At 35.4% G+C, this 16,065-nt stretch overlaps 1 protein-coding gene across 1 annotated transcript in view; it reads left to right on the top strand.

The window, feature by feature from the left end:
- LOC149775054 (coiled-coil domain-containing protein 157-like) overlaps window positions 1-13,653 on the top strand; it is a 45,878-nt gene extending 32,225 nt beyond the window's left edge. Inside the window, exons 8-10 of the mRNA XM_089943334.1 lie at window positions 5,496-5,680; window positions 8,511-8,871; window positions 12,252-13,653. Coding sequence (XP_089799460.1) covers window positions 5,496-5,680; window positions 8,511-8,871; window positions 12,252-12,403 — 698 coding nt within the window. The 3' untranslated portion in view covers window positions 12,404-13,653. The remainder of the gene's footprint in view (window positions 1-5,495; window positions 5,681-8,510; window positions 8,872-12,251) is intronic.
- Window positions 13,654-16,065: the final 2,412 nt, after the last annotated feature.

The raw sequence follows: 16,065 nt of genomic DNA, 5'->3' as shown, positions 1-16,065 counted from the left end.
TTGGTTTCAGCATGGACATTATTCAAGTATTGTGACAGTTTATAACTTTGAGCAGAAACCATGTCCACTACCATATCTCATTAAACAATACATCTGAGAGTCGGCATGTATTAGTAATGTCATTGGCATTGTGCAAGAAAACAAACCTATTATCCCTGAGGCATTTACCACAGATTAAGCATATGGTAGCTATTGTACAACACTCTACCGCTAACAAACCACTTTGCTTTACAAACAACTAAACAACAGTAGTATATAAACTGTGGCTGCCGATTACTTCTAAAACACCTGTCTAAGAAATCCCACAAATTATATTGTTTTACAATTATTCACACTGACTTGTATATTGCCCTGTTATTTACCCTTCCTAAGCGTGCACGCAACAAACCCCTATGGAGCCTTTCGCTATTGTTCCTTTAAGACTATCGTACATGTATTTCTACTCTCGATCAAAATGTTTGTCATATATACCTTCAGTATCGTAATTCTTTTATTTTTTTTACGTAGATTCTTTTCATATTTACACTGAAATAAGCTAGCGTGCATTTCTACGATACCGAAGAGTTTAATGATTACTGATTAGCTGAGGGTTAAATACTTGACTGGAGATTACTAATATGGCGGTTCTTTTGGAAAATACACGTACCACCGTGGCTCAAATAGCATGTATGGCTGCATTTTCTGGTGGATGGACATCTGTCAAATAGATGTCAAATATGTTAAAACATGTTTTTCATTCATTATCCGACTACTTAAGTTAGAAAAAAAATATTTGTTTCACTTCACGACAGCACAAATCTTATGAACCATGTGGCATCATTAGGCATGTGATCTCATCTTCGGCGAGCGACAGAAACAATAAATACTGGAAATCGAGGGAAAAAAGCATTAAAAATTTCAGACTTGACCCTTGGCCCACAGATAAGCCAACCCCCCTTCTTCCAGGCCTTATTTTTTTCCTAAATTTTTCAGCTTATACGCAAGTATATACGGTAATCCCATGATCTGAAACAGTGCCAAGGGGTTTTTTTTAACCATAAATTTTACACTCATGGAGGATACACTGGTTTAATTTTCTTCATTTACTTATACTTCCTAAATCCATTCATGGATTCTGTTCATACATGGGAAAAGTTATTGCATTGCTAAGACAGTTAATTTTGCAACATGCTTGCTTGCCATTATGACATTATGGGTGATCGTGAAGTCATGGAAAATGTATGCTAGGCTTTAGTCAAGGTTTTCTTCACACTGCCTCAGGGTTATTTAGTAATCCTTATTACCAGCCAGCCTTCCATTCAGTTCACAATGTCATTAGTGCATCCAGTTTCCATGATTTTGATGGATTGTCATGACAATTGGTAAATACTGTTGTCATCACCTGAAGATGCTCATTTTAACAAAACACTGTCCTTCTTCAATTTATTTTTTGTTTTCATGTGTCACAGTCTGCAACTAGTCATGTAGTTTTTGATGGATTGCCATGAAGCCTGGTAATTATTATGGTCATCACCTAATAATATTGTTAATTCGTGGTGTTCCCATGAGAGGTTTTGCCTATTTTGACTTGACATCTGACATCTGCCTATTTTGACTTGATATCTGACATCTGACTATTCTGACTTGACATCTGACATCTGACTATTATGACATGACATCTGAATGTGGAGTGACAGAATCTTGTGAACACAACAAGACTTTCTCATATAAAGCAATACATAGTTAACAAAAATAATAATGGGCCATCTGAAAATTTAAGAGAGTGCCAAGAAGATTTGTTTGACTGATTATCTTTTAAAACTGTTCTTTCAGCTAAACTATTGGTCGTATAGAGGTCCCTTTTCCAAAATGAATGCATTTTAACTGTATCTGTTAAATTCTTCTTCCAATTGATAATGGCTTATACAATGAGATTTCTGCCAGAGAAATTTGTGAATGCAGCTACTTTTGTAGTTTTTAATAGATAAGATTGAAATTTAATACATATTATAGTAATTATGGGAAGATATATACATTGACCAATCATTGTACTCAACACTATTTTCATAAGAGTTCTCTCTTTCTTAAATATAGACTCATCATTATGTATATGGGTAGAATTCAGGAGAGGCAGTTGTGTATACATGTGTGCAGAAATTAACCATGATTCTTCATTCCTCTAGCTTATTTACATTTCCTACACATTTTGATGAGCTTAGTTTGTAACATGCTTGCTTAACAGCTGCAATGCTTTAATTATGGATCAACTTGCAGGTTCTGGCCTTATTATTCATTTTATCAGTTTGTCTTTTGATCCATAAGATTGTTTTTCACCCTTTAATTTTGTTTGTCTTTTGATCTATAAGATTGTTTTTCACCCTTTAATTTTGTTTGTCTTTTGATCCATAAGATTGTTTTTCACCCTTTAATTTTGTTTGTCTTTTCATCCATAAGATTGTTTTTCACCCTTTAATTTTGTTTGTCTTTTGATCTATAAGATTGTTTTTCACCCTTTAATTTTGTTTGTCTTTTGATCTATAAGATTGTTTTTCACCCTTTAATTTTGTTTGTCTTTTGATCCATAAGATTGTTTTTCACCCTTTAATTTTGTTTGTCTGAGGCATAGCTGCTCATCATTGGCATTATTGCAAGCTAATACAAATTGTTACAAGTTTGTATACTCCAGATGCTTTTCCTACATTTATATTTCTTTTCATATAATGATAGAGATAGTATGTATGACGCACCTTATTATTGTGCGACTTATTGTGCTGGTTTGGATGAGTTGTGCAGAAAAATGGTTGCCATTATGATCATGGTCTATGCAGATTATTCAGTGGTATTGATAGGTTTTTCCCCAGAATGTGATACGTGCTCACATTCTCAACAAACCCTATTAAAAGGTGCATATATTTACTTTGGATCAATTTTCCTCTTCCTGAAAAATGAATGATTACAGAGAATATCTTTAAACTGTTGACACTTTTGTTCTGATTTCTTTTGGACAGATTAACTGTAGCTTTGATAAACCTGAACTCATGTAATTTCTTTAGTTCTGGTGTAACCTATGTAGCAGAAGTTTTGCACAGTCCGAAAGACTTGATTGACATGATGTTTATTTAGTGATTGTCAGAAAATTATTGAAATGTGAGGTATACTACTGAACTGTAATTATTGTATATATACATAGTATTCAGAGAGGCTGCTAGGGCAGACACATGATTGCATAAATCATGCAAAATCTGTATGAATTCATGCACTTGAAGACCAGTGATACATGAGAACTCCAGCAAATTATTTTGAAAGTCCCACATATGAAAATGTACCATGTGCAGTATGCCATTTTTATTCAGCCATTCATCCTTAGAGTGTTTGTCACTACATAAGTTATGCCAATGAGTTATCCTAGTGCTTGTCATGACATGTCTTTTCTCGTAAGTGTCCACACATGTGTTCATCGGCTTAACATGAATGGTTGTTAACCCTAATTTTATTGGCACATTTGGTCCCAGAACAAGCATTCAGTCATAATTTGAACCTTACATCAAGTAAGTTTTACAAATGCACATTTATAATACGGGCATCCTAGAAACCCAAAAATGCCAGTTCTCAGTGTGGTTCATTTTTAGGTGATGATCTTGTTTGGCAAATACTGGCTAAGTATTGTGATTAAGGCAAATTATGTTTAAAGTTAGGAAGTATATCAGATTATTGGAGCTAAGAAATCATTAGTGGAGATACCAGTGAGTGATTTTTAACCTGAAAATGGTGCTAGATGCGAATTTGATGTACATGCTAAATGGACAAAAAAAAAGATGGCATGTGGGTCAACCTCTCATTTTAGCAGTATCTCAAAATTAAATGAAGAAAAAGGCAGTCTAACAAGCCAAATTAAAATAAAGACAATTTAAAAGTAGAGAGCAATTTTCATTTAATTTCCCATCACAATTTTGAGAAATTGAAACTTTGGCAGAGCTTATGTTAGTGACAAGTCTTATTTTGGACTAAAACATATACAAAAAGGCAATACCTGTGAGCTGTGGAAAATTGTAGATAACAAACATAAAGAACAGTTTTCAAACTTGTTCTGACTGCATAAGATAGCTATGTATGCATCCCTTCACATACCAGACTGTGAAATGGGGTTCTCAACACAGAACAATATTCATACATGGGTAAGAAATTGTTTAATCTGAAAAACAATCAACAGACTAATGCTTATACAAATAGAAACAACAGCTTTTGAAGATTTTTATTTCAGTAGAGCTCTATCAGTGTGGAGAATTCAAAAAGAGAGATGGATATTAAAGTGTTAGGTAAATAACTATGGCTGTTTACTCCTGCCCTTATACTGTGACAAAGGAGAGCTTCCCCCTTTAGATAAAATCATGGTAGCATAGTTTAGTATATATTCATCCTATGTCCTTCAAGCAGTAGTATAAGCATTTTACTGTCTTGATGTTCCTTTGGATTAAAAATGTGTGGATAAAATGAGATATGCTTGCAGGAGGAGTTCATTTTAATGGGAAAGTTTTCAACACATAATAAGAAGTAAAAATGCTCGCATTTATCTATGCTTTAAGTAGATTATTCATTCAGATGTATTATAACTGTAGGTGAATCAGAAAGCATAGAGAACTGAAAAGAATAAAATAGGCACATTTTTTCATTCAAGCACTTTCAACAGCAGTTTCACTTGAATAAAGAATCAATTTAAATAAGCATTAAATCAGATTATCTCATTTCATTCCCATGTTGTAGTTTTCAACAATACCCATGATAAAAAATACTTTACATTCTTTTTTTCTCTGTCATTACTGATCTTATATTGATTTAAGGCAGTGAGAAGAACTGGCAGTTACCAGACACTGCATACATTTATGGACATGAAAAGTTACCAGACACTGCATACATTTATGGGCATGAAAAGTTACCAGACACTGCATACATTTATGGGCATGAAAAGTTACCAGACACTGCATACATTTATGGGCATGAAAAGAAAACAAAATGCTTTATAATTATTTTTTGGCATGAAGTGTTAAAATAAACCAAATAAAATGTGAAAGACAATGTTGTATTACAGTTATGACATTGAATTATCAAAAAATGGGCATTGTTGATCAGTAAGAATGATTCAGTAAGGAAACAGTGTTTGGGAGGGAGGATTCTGACTCACGTGTGGCTCATTTTTCATTAGGTCTTTAAATTCATGGTTCAGAGCAAACACATAATCCACAAAAATTAGTACCCCAACAAAAAAATCAAAACCTTTGAATGTTGGATTATATTGCTGTCGTTGTGAGTTATAATCCATGAAGACATGTTTGCAAGACATTTATAACATGCATTGAAATGTTGGATTGACATCACCCTTGGCAGGCACTTTATATCTAGTGTTCATTCCCCTCAAACTATTTACCTTGTGTATTTTTCTTCCCAGCACCAACACCCAAATTTATGTTTTATCGTCACTCAGCATGCACAGTATTATCCTCTACAACAATTTTTTACAGGTACGGGTGACATAGTTTTTGATATGGAGAACCAGGTGAAGGCCAACAATTCAAGGATTAATTTACTTGAAGAGCAAAATGAGGGGTTAAGAAACTCCATTAGAAAAATACTGGCCATTCAACGTCAGCAGCCACAGCATCATGTAGACCCAGAACCTCAGCCCAAGCAAGCCAAATATGTTAAGGTCTACCATATCAGTTTTACTCTCATTCTTAAATTCTTATTTCCTTAGAATGAATGTATTGTCATTTGCTTACATATATTAGAAGGAATGTGTTGTTCTTTGATAACATTATTAAAATAAATGTATTTTTATTTGAGTACATCATTAGAATAAATGTATTGTCATTTGACTACATCATTAGAATAAATGTATTGTCATTTGACTACATCATTAGAATAAATGTATTTTCATTTGACTACATCGTTAGAATAAATGTATTGTCATTTGACTACATCATTAGAATAAATGTATTGTCATTTGACTACATCATTAGAATAAATGTATTGTGATTTGAGTACATCATTAGAATGAATGTATTGTCATTTGACTACATCAGTAGAACACTACATATGCACTTGTAAAAATAAAATACTAGAGAAATGGGCAGAATTATGGCTTTTTATTAAAACTTACAAGTTATTTTCAAATATATCAAAGTTGTTTTTGAAGAACAATCCACAAATTAGCTGAAGTGCACAAACTTTGGAATTTTCTGCAGGATCACATATGATATTAAAAAGATATTACTCTGACCCTTCACCTGGATGTTATCATGGTGTCAGCTTGTTTTTATATATTGCAAATCATTGGATAACTTAAATCATAAATTAGCTTGTGTTATCATACAAAATGACCATTAAGTCAGTTATATCATACCAAAGGACCATTAAGTCAGTGTTATCATACAAAATGACCATTAAGTCAATGTTATCATGCAAAAGGACCATTCAGTCAGTGTTATCATACAAAATGACCATTAAGTCAATGTTATCATGCAAAAGGACCATTCAGTCAGTGTTATCATACAAAATGACCATTAAGTCAATGTTATCATACAAAAGGACCATTAAGTCAGTGTTATCGTACAAAATAACCATTAAGTCAATGTTGTCATACAACAGGACCATTAAGTATTGTTATCATACCAGATGGCCATTAAGTCAGTGTTATCTTACCAGATGACCATTGAGTCAGTGTTATCTTACCAGATGGCCATTAAGTCAGTGTTATCTTACCAGATGGCCATTAAGTCAGTGTTATCATACCAGAGGACCATTAAGTCAGTGTTATCATACCAGATGGCCATTAAGTCAGTGTTATCTTACCATATGGCCATTGAGTCAGTGTTATCTTACCAGATGGCCATTAAGTTAGTGTTTTCATACCAGAGGACCATTAAGTCAGTGTTATCTTACCAGATGGCCATTAGGTCAGTGTTATCTTACCAGATGGCCATTAAGTCAGTGTTATCATACCAGAGGACCATTAAGTCAGTGTTATCATACCAGCTGGCCATTAAGTCAGTGTTATCTTACCATATGGCCATTAAGTCAGTGTTATCTTACCAGATGGCCATTAAGTTAGTGTTTTCATACCAGAGGACCATTAAGTCAGTGTTATCTTACCAGATGGCCATTAGGTCAGTGTTATCTTACCAGATGGCCATTAAGTCAGTGTTATCTTACCAGAAGACCATTTAGTCAGTGTTATCATACCAGAGGACCATTAAGTTAGTGTTATCTTACCAGATGGCCATTAAGTCAGTGTTATCTTACTATATGGCCATTAAGTCAGTGTTATCTTACCAGAAGACCATTAAGTCAGTGTTATCTTACCAGATGGCCATTAAATCAGTGTTATCTTACCAGATGGCCATTAAGTTAGTGTTATCTTACCAGAAGACCATTAAGTCAGTGTTATCTTACCAGAAGATCATTAGGTCAGTGTTATGTTACCAGAAAACCATTAAGTCAGTGTTATCTTACCAGAAAACCATTAGGTCAGTGTTATCTTACCAGAGGACCATTAAATCATCAACAGATGTAAAACAAAACCAGCTTAACCTTCTGCGTAAGCAGAGTTGTTACAACTGCTAATTTGATTTTTTAATCCTTTTGATCTTGCAATGTTCTTGATGATCTAGTTAGACATTATAATTCTTGATGATCTAGTTAGATACTATAACAATTAAAATATGTGAATATTGGAAGTTCAGTATGATTGGATTTTTGCAAAACAATGCTGCTGTCATCATTGTATTTATTATTTTTCCTCGAGAATTTTACAGAAAAAAATTTGATTGATATATAATATTGCATTTATGGATTATGTGATCGTAGATTAATTAAAAGGTGGATACATGATCAGCTCATTTGCTCCTATTTTGTTGTCTTATTTGTCTGCAAATATGTAAACAAAAAATGACTGATGGTAAAAGCCTTGCAAAATTTACCTTAATTAAATCTACAAAATAGATTTGTGAGTATTGATTACAAAGTTAGAGTGTAAAAGCTTTATATATCATTCATATTACTGACTCTATATATATATATATATATATATATATATATATATATATATATATATATATATATATATATATATATATATATCGTTCTTATATCTGACTAGTTGAATAGATGATATTTATTTAGAATTAATTAATCAACAGGGGTGGGGACAAAGCCCAAAGTTAAGGCCTTCAGCAATCATCTGTGCTCTCCCAGTAAAATCACATGACTGAATGCAGTTATTTTGCCTAAATCTCCCCTGCCCTTATGGATGACATGGTTACTGCAGTTAATTTCTTTCTTTCAGATTTTAAGCTCAGAGTTTCGCATTAGTAATTGACACCCATTTATACAACACACTTACATAAGCATAAACAGTAATGTCCGCATGCATTCATTATGTTTTATTTTAGTGATGTTTTGTTGTGTGAATGTGTAAGAAATGGAAACAGTATATGCAATTCAAATAAATTCATGCATTTATCTATATATATTTTCAGACAGGTCCTGTACTTCTGTGGAAAAATACAGAAGTAGAAAAACATATTTCTGACAATAGAAACAAAAACGCAAATAATTTGACACTTGAAAATGCAGGAGATCTGCCCAAAGGGAAGTCCAAGACAAAGAGCCCAGATCAACCCCCATCAAATGCAGAGGAATTTCTGGTAGGCCATTCTGTGAGGCCCAGTAGTGCCAAGAAGGATGGGTCTTCAGCTAGAAGTCGACCATCAAGTGGCAAGTCATCTGGCAAGATGGTAATGGCACCTGTCAACACAACCAGTATCAGTGCCTATATGCAAATAAAACGAGCTGGAAAATTTAATCTCAGCTCTGGAAATAGCCCACCAAATTCTACAGGTTTGTCTTATCTATATAATGAAACTGTCTATAAAGTATAATCAAAGGACCACACAAGTTTGTTCATTATTGATATGTTTTTTAGATGCTGGTGAAGTATATGTTTATTTTATTTAAGAGATTTATACAATATTTCTTTTTCATGTCATTGTCCATTAAGGTATGTTTCATAGCCTAAACTTTCTATCAGCATATTAAGTACAACCCTACTTCCAAAAAAATCATTAAAGTATTTATGTGTCTGAAGTTAACATACCTTAAAATTTTGGAAGGAAAATACAACTTTCTTTTTTTTTAGACATATTAGTGGATTTTAATTATACTCTGTACAAAATAATTAGCATTCTTTTGCCATGGCAGTATTATTAGTTGGTTTGGTTTCATTTGTCGGTTCAGTGACATCTATCAGCACATGATAGGCTATACATATACATAGCAGCAAGTACATTTCATGGAGGTTGAACCTGGGAAGACACCAGGAAGCTAAGGCTGAGTGCTCTCTGCTGTGTTAGGGCTCAGGGCTATATGCTACTGTGCTAGGGCTCAGTGCTCTTTACTATTGTGCTAGAGCTCAGTGCTGTATGCTTTTTTGCTAGGGCTCATGCTGTATGTGCTAGGGCTCAGTGCTGTATGCATATGTGCTAGGGTTCAGTGCTGTATGCTTCTGTGCTAGGGCTCAGTGATGTATGCTGCTCTTCTAGAGCTCAGTTCTGTATGCTGCTGTGCTGGGGCTCATTGATGTAATGGTGCTACTATGCTAGGGCTCAGTGTCATATGTTAATGTGCTAGGGCTCAGTGATGTATGCTACTGTGCTAGAGCTCAGTTCTGTATGATTCTGTGCTAGGGTTCATTGCTGATATTGTTTTCAGGCTTAGTGCTGTATGCTACTGTGCTAGGGCTCAGTGTTATGTGTTAATGTGCTAGGGCTCAGTGCTGTATGCTTCTGTGCTAGGGCTCAGTGATGTATGCTACTCTGCTAGAGCTCAGTTCTGCATGCTGTTTTGCTTGGGCTCATTGCTGTAATGCTACTGTGCTAGGCTTCAGTGTCATATGTTAATGTGGTAGGGTTCATTGCTGTAATGCTACTGTGCTAGGGCTCAGTATCATATGTTAATGTGCTAGGGCTCAGTGATATATGCTGCTGTGCTAGAGCTCAGTTCTGTATGATACTGTGCTAGGGCTCAATGCTGTCATGATATTGTGCAAGGGCTCATTGTTGTATGCTTCTGTACTAGAGCTCAATTATGTATGCTGCTGTGCTAGGGCTCCATGCTATAATGACACTGTGATAGGACTCAGTTATGTATAATACTGTACTAGGTATCAGTGCTGTAATTCTACTGTGCTTGGAATCAGAGCTCTATGCTACTATGCTAGAGCTAAGTGCTGTATGCTACTGTGCTAGGGCTTAGTGCTCTATACTGCTACACTAGAGCTCAATTCTGTATTCTATTGTGCTAGGGCTCAGTGCTGTATGCTACTGTGCTAGGGCTTAATCTGCTACTGTGCTAGGGCTCAGTGCTCTACACTTCTGTGCTAGGCTCACTGTTGTAATGCTACTGTGCTTGGGTTCACTAGCATAATGAAACTGTGCTTGGGATCAGTGCTGTAATTATTGTGCTAGGGCTCAATTCTGTATGCTACTATGCTAGGTCTAAGTGCATTAATACTACTATGCTAGGTCTAAGTGCTGTAATGCTACTATGCTAGGGCTCTGTGGTGTATGCTGCTGTGGTAGGGCTCAGTGTTGTATGCTACTGTGCAAGGGCTTAGTGTTGTATGCTACTGTGCTAGGGCTTAGTGTTGTATGCTACTGTGCAAGGGCTCTGTGCTGTATGCTACTGTGCTAGGGCTCATTGTTGTATGCTACTGTGCTAGGTCTAAGTGCACTAATACTACTATGCTAGCGCTCTATGCTGTATGCTACTGTGCTAGGGCTCATTGTTGTATGCTACTGTGCTAGGTCTAAGTGCACTAATACTACTATGCTAGGGCTCAGTGTTGTTTGGTACTGTGTTAGGTCTAAGTGCACTAATGCTACTATGCTAGGGCTCAGTGTTGTATGCTACTGTGCTAGGGCTCTGTGCTGTATGATACTGTGCTAGGGCTTATTGTTGTATACTACTGTGCTAGGTTTATGTGTTGTATGCTACTGTGCTAGAGCTCAGTGTTGTATGCTACTGTGCTAGGGCTACATTCTCTAATACTACTATGCTAGGGCTCAGTGTTGTATGCTACTGTGCTAGGGCTCAGTGTTGTATGCTACTGTGCTAGGTCTAAGTGCACTAATACTACTATGCTAGGGCTCAGTGTTGTATGCTACTGTGCTTGGTCTAAGTGCACTAATACTACTGTGCTAGGTTTCTGTGCTGTATGCTACTGTGCTAGGTTCTGTGCTAGAGCTCAGTGTTGTATGATACTGTGCTAGGTCTACATGCACTAATACTACTATGCTAGGGCTCAGTGTTGTATGCTACTGTACTGTATGCTTCTGTGCTAGGTCTAAGTGCACTAATACTACTATGCTAGGGCTCAGTGTTGTATGCTACTGTGCTAGATAAGTGCACTAATACTACTATGCTAGGTCTAAGTGCTGTAATGCTATTATGCTAGGGCTCTGTGCTGTATGCTACTGTGCTAGGGCTCAGTGTTGTATGCTACTGTGCTAGAGTTCAGTGTTGTCTGCTCCTGTGCTAGGTCTAAGTGCACTATTACTACTATGCTAGGGCTAAGTGCTGTAATGCTACTATGCTAGGGCTCTGTGCTGTATGCTACTGTGCTAGGGCTCAGTGTTGTATGCTGCTGTGCTAGGTCTAAGTGCACTAATACTACTATGCTAGGGCTAAGTGCTGTAATGCTATTATGCTAGGGCTCAGTGCTGTATACTACTGTGCTAGGGCTCAGTGTTGTATAATACTGTGCTAGGGCTCAGTGTTGTATGCTACTGTGCTAGGACTGTGATGTATGCTACTATGGTAGGGCTCAGTGCTGTATGCTACTGTGCTAGGGCTAAGGGGGGTTTTCAGTCACATGTCAGTTCCTAGAAAAGGTACTTCTGGGACCTAGGATTTAAGCGAAATAAGGTTATGAGTATATTGTTTGAGGGCACAACCCAGAAGCCTGTTTTCATTGGGTGTCCTCTCCAAAGTAACAAGCAATATGGAAAATACATGCATTCATAATGCGGCTTCTCAGGCCAAAGATTGGTTCTGTTTGCTTTTTCACCTACTAATTTGAACCCTCATTATCTTTGTTGTTATTAGTATTAGTAGTAGTAGTATTTGTTATTATTATTATTATTATTGTTATTTTATTATTGTTATTATTATTATTTCCTGGCAATCTTTAATTTAAATATTCTCAATTTTACTTTCTATAGCCTCAAAACCTCCAACAGGAAAGAGCCCAGTGAATGTTCCCAAGGCAGATGCAGAATATTCCCCATCTGACATGTTTGTCTGTGATCGTTGTGACAAAATGTACACCAGGGGCAGGGATCTAGAAATCCACAAGTCTTACTGTACCTCATAGTTGTCAGGCTTTGTTAATAGAACTGAATTACAGTGAAAAGAGTGTATGGACTAGTTACCTTCTATACTTTCTTATAGTTGAGGATTTAACTGTTCTGAGCACTGTGCTGTAGGATATTTCTCTGTGCTCTTCAAGAAGATTTTTGAGCTTTCTCCTACTGTGGATTCTTCACGGAGAATGTCCAGCATTCACTGTAACAGCCTTCAGTATTCTGTGTAGAAGTTCTTAGACTGGGTTCAGTGCTAGCATATAAGACTTTTTACATAACTGCTCATCTTATGTGCAGATTTGAACTAGATGGGCAAACCATACTAAGGAAAATGAAATTAAAAATACTTCTTGCATCATCACTCCTATATAAAAATATAGTAATTTATCAAAACTTATGTTAATAAGTGTGAAATATCACATTATTGGTGAAATATTTTAAATATTTTTATCATTTTATTTTCACATATGAAAACTAGATCCTTATAATATAAAATTGCACAATTTCCCATCATGCACTATGACACTATTTTGTGTGTGCTGAAAGACGTTATACTTGCAGCAAGAAAGAATAGCAGTTTATGAGCTGGAGCAGTAAATTAAAACTTCATTACCTTTCAGAAATGAACATTTTGTTTTTACTGAAGAGAATTCCTTTGCTCTTTAGAAAATTGTGTCCAGTGCTCTACCTTGTTTCCACACTATTAAAATGCCTCTTCTTGAGGCACACAATTTTGCCATTTCCTATTCCAACACTATTTGTTCAACAATATTGCTATGGCCATTTTGGATTTTTGGGGTATTTTTTTTAAAAAAAAGTGTATATTTTTATTTTGCAGATCCTAGGTTGAGTATGGTTGAGAAATATTAGGTCATATAAGTATAATTTTGATGTTGGTCTTCTTTTTTAGAAAAACGGGGAAAAATTAGTTGAGTAGTATCGCAGTTCTGAACTCTAAACTTACAGATATATAATCTCCAATGACTGTTTGCCATCTTGACATTTTGGACATTGGCCATAAGGTGTCCATGATGATAATATTTGGTCATTGTGTTTTGCCAATCATTTACACACACTGTATCCACTAAGCACAAGATAATAAATGTGTGAAACCTTGTCTTGACTTACTGTATTATATTATATTATATTATATTATATTATATTATATTATATTATATTATATTATATTATATTATATTATATTATATTATTGAACAATTGCCAAATGATCTTGCTTTAGACATTAAATCAACCCCTCATACCATGTGCTTTTATACAGTTATTTTGTGTTGTCATGTGTCAGCACATATCAGACATTCAGATCAAAACGTGATTAGCCTTCTGCCTAATTATACACAAAAAAGATCCTAGCAACAACCACTACCTCTCATGATTATCCTCCAGAACCTGGTTAAGGACCAGAGCTGATAAAACTATAGCATCGGTTGTAATTCATATCAGTTAAGTTTTAGGTGTTTTTGAGGTATGCATGTTGTTGATCTAAAAAATTAATTTATAAAAGCAGTTGAGTGGCATAAAATATGTCACTGGATGAAATTCTGTGGTATAGGTTTATGAAAGAAAAAATAATTTTTAAATAAATTAATAGTGTGATAGGAAAGTAATGAAGCCTGGAAGAATAATTTCTGAAACTGAAGCAATAGCAAAACTGGAAAAGAAAATGACACATTTTCCAATACATTTAATAACTAAGTTTATTTGTGTTTTATCTGTTTGAACCACTTATACCTTCTTTAAATGGCTTTATATTAGCTTTCTCAAACACTTGCCTACTATGTTAATTGTTGTAAAAGCAATGCACAGCAAGAGTCATCAGAATTGTGGGATCCTTAATCAAAAGATTGAACAGAAAGATGGGCCCAAGTTCCTGCAAAGCCCTTACCTTGGATGCATCTCCAAGGTTGGGGACTTAAAGGACCAACCATGTCAACAAACTGGAAGTGAAACCAGCGGCAGTAGTGTTCAAGAGGGCACAGACCACCTCTTCTCTTGTCTAGCTGCCTCTTGGCCTCAGGACAACATTTGTGTTGGCTCCATCACCATTGCTGAATGAGGGAGCAACAGAAAGTCTGACCTAAACAGTGCCCATGAGTTGTCCTGACAAAAAATGGTGCCTCTCAGGCATCAGTTATCTTGAAAATCGTGTTGTCATTATACCTCCTGAACAGATGGTTATATTGACATTGGCTTTATCAGTCAAGGATTTGTTTTGATGTTGAGTTGGTCCTAAATGAAAACTATGCCAATTGGACATCCAGTATGGCTGACACATTGAACATCTTAAAAGTCCTATTACTTCCGCTCCTCCAGATGACAACGGGTTTTCACTTGCTATGATGTCTAATTGGTCCTAAATGAAAACTATGCCAATCTGACATTCAAAATCTTGAAAATAATGTTATCACTACTCTTCCAGAGCAGATGGTCCTATTATATTCTTCTCAAGAAAAGATTTCTTGAGATGTCTGGTTGTTTCTGAATGAAAATGGTGTCATTGTGGCATCCAATTTGGCAACCATGGAAACTATCTTGAAAATTTTGATATAGCTACTGCTCGTATATAGATGGTCATGTGCTTTTCAACTTAAAGGTTTATTTTGACATGCTGTTGATCCAAAGGAAAATCTTGCTGATCATGCCACCAGCCTTTTGAAAATTTTGTCACTACTCCTCTTCAAGGTATAGTCATATTAACATGGAGTTTTCACTGCAAAATCTTCTCACTGTATGTAGATAGTTATAAATGAAAATGATGCTGATGTGACGTCCCAAAATGTGCAAAGTCTCATTTAAGATATTATAATGAATGGCCATAAAGAGGATGTGGCATAGAGTGGGGGGAGAGAGGAGACAGTTTGATGGGGTTCATTTATGAACTCGGTGACATCAAAATATGCAAATAATTTTGACTATAGTATTCACATATCCTCCCATTTCTTTGTACTCACTGCCAATTTTAAAATGAAAAGCATATATAAAAAATGCACAAAACATAGTCACTGCATTCATTGATTTAAAATTTCTAACATGATTGTCACCAATATCTGGTTGTATCATTTCTAAAACAAATTTAACAAATAAAAATAGGAGGAACTCTTATATACATGTGTTCTAAGAAATACAGATCCAGAGTTTATGGAATTAGTGAGATTTTCAAATATGGTGAACTACATCACATCTGTTGCTTAAAATCACAGACTGGCCCAAGCAAATATGATAACTGTGTTGCTAAAGTAACTCCCATTTGATTTGAAATACCAACAAGTTGACTGTTTGGGACCACCTGGCAACAGCCAGGTTAGAACTGCTAAATCAGTAAATGAAATGACTTAAGTTTTGTGCATTTTTTATATCCTTGATGCCATCTCTTTTTAAAACCAGTAGAGGGGTGCAAATGGGATGGTGAAAATAATCTATTCTTTGCACTGTATCAAATTGTATTCTAATTACCAAATTCATAGTAAGCAATTTGACATTGATTTTAAGGTCAAAGGTCTTCACTAAGTTTTTGGGCTGTACAGGCATGTGAGCAGTGTAATATAAACAAGTGTATATGAATATTTATCAACCCAGTTTGTGAATATATCAGAAGAATACCTTTAAAGATACGAGTTTAATAAGTTGAAATTCTTTCATAAAATTGTTTAGATTT

The sequence above is a fragment of the Sinohyriopsis cumingii genome, chromosome 19, assembly GCF_028554795.1.
Source record: "Sinohyriopsis cumingii isolate HCF-2022 chromosome 19, ASM2855479v2, whole genome shotgun sequence".
NCBI lineage: Eukaryota > Metazoa > Mollusca > Bivalvia > Unionida > Unionidae > Sinohyriopsis > Sinohyriopsis cumingii.
Note: the sequence above shows the minus strand (reverse complement) of the source record. Positions and strands in the feature narration are given on the sequence as shown.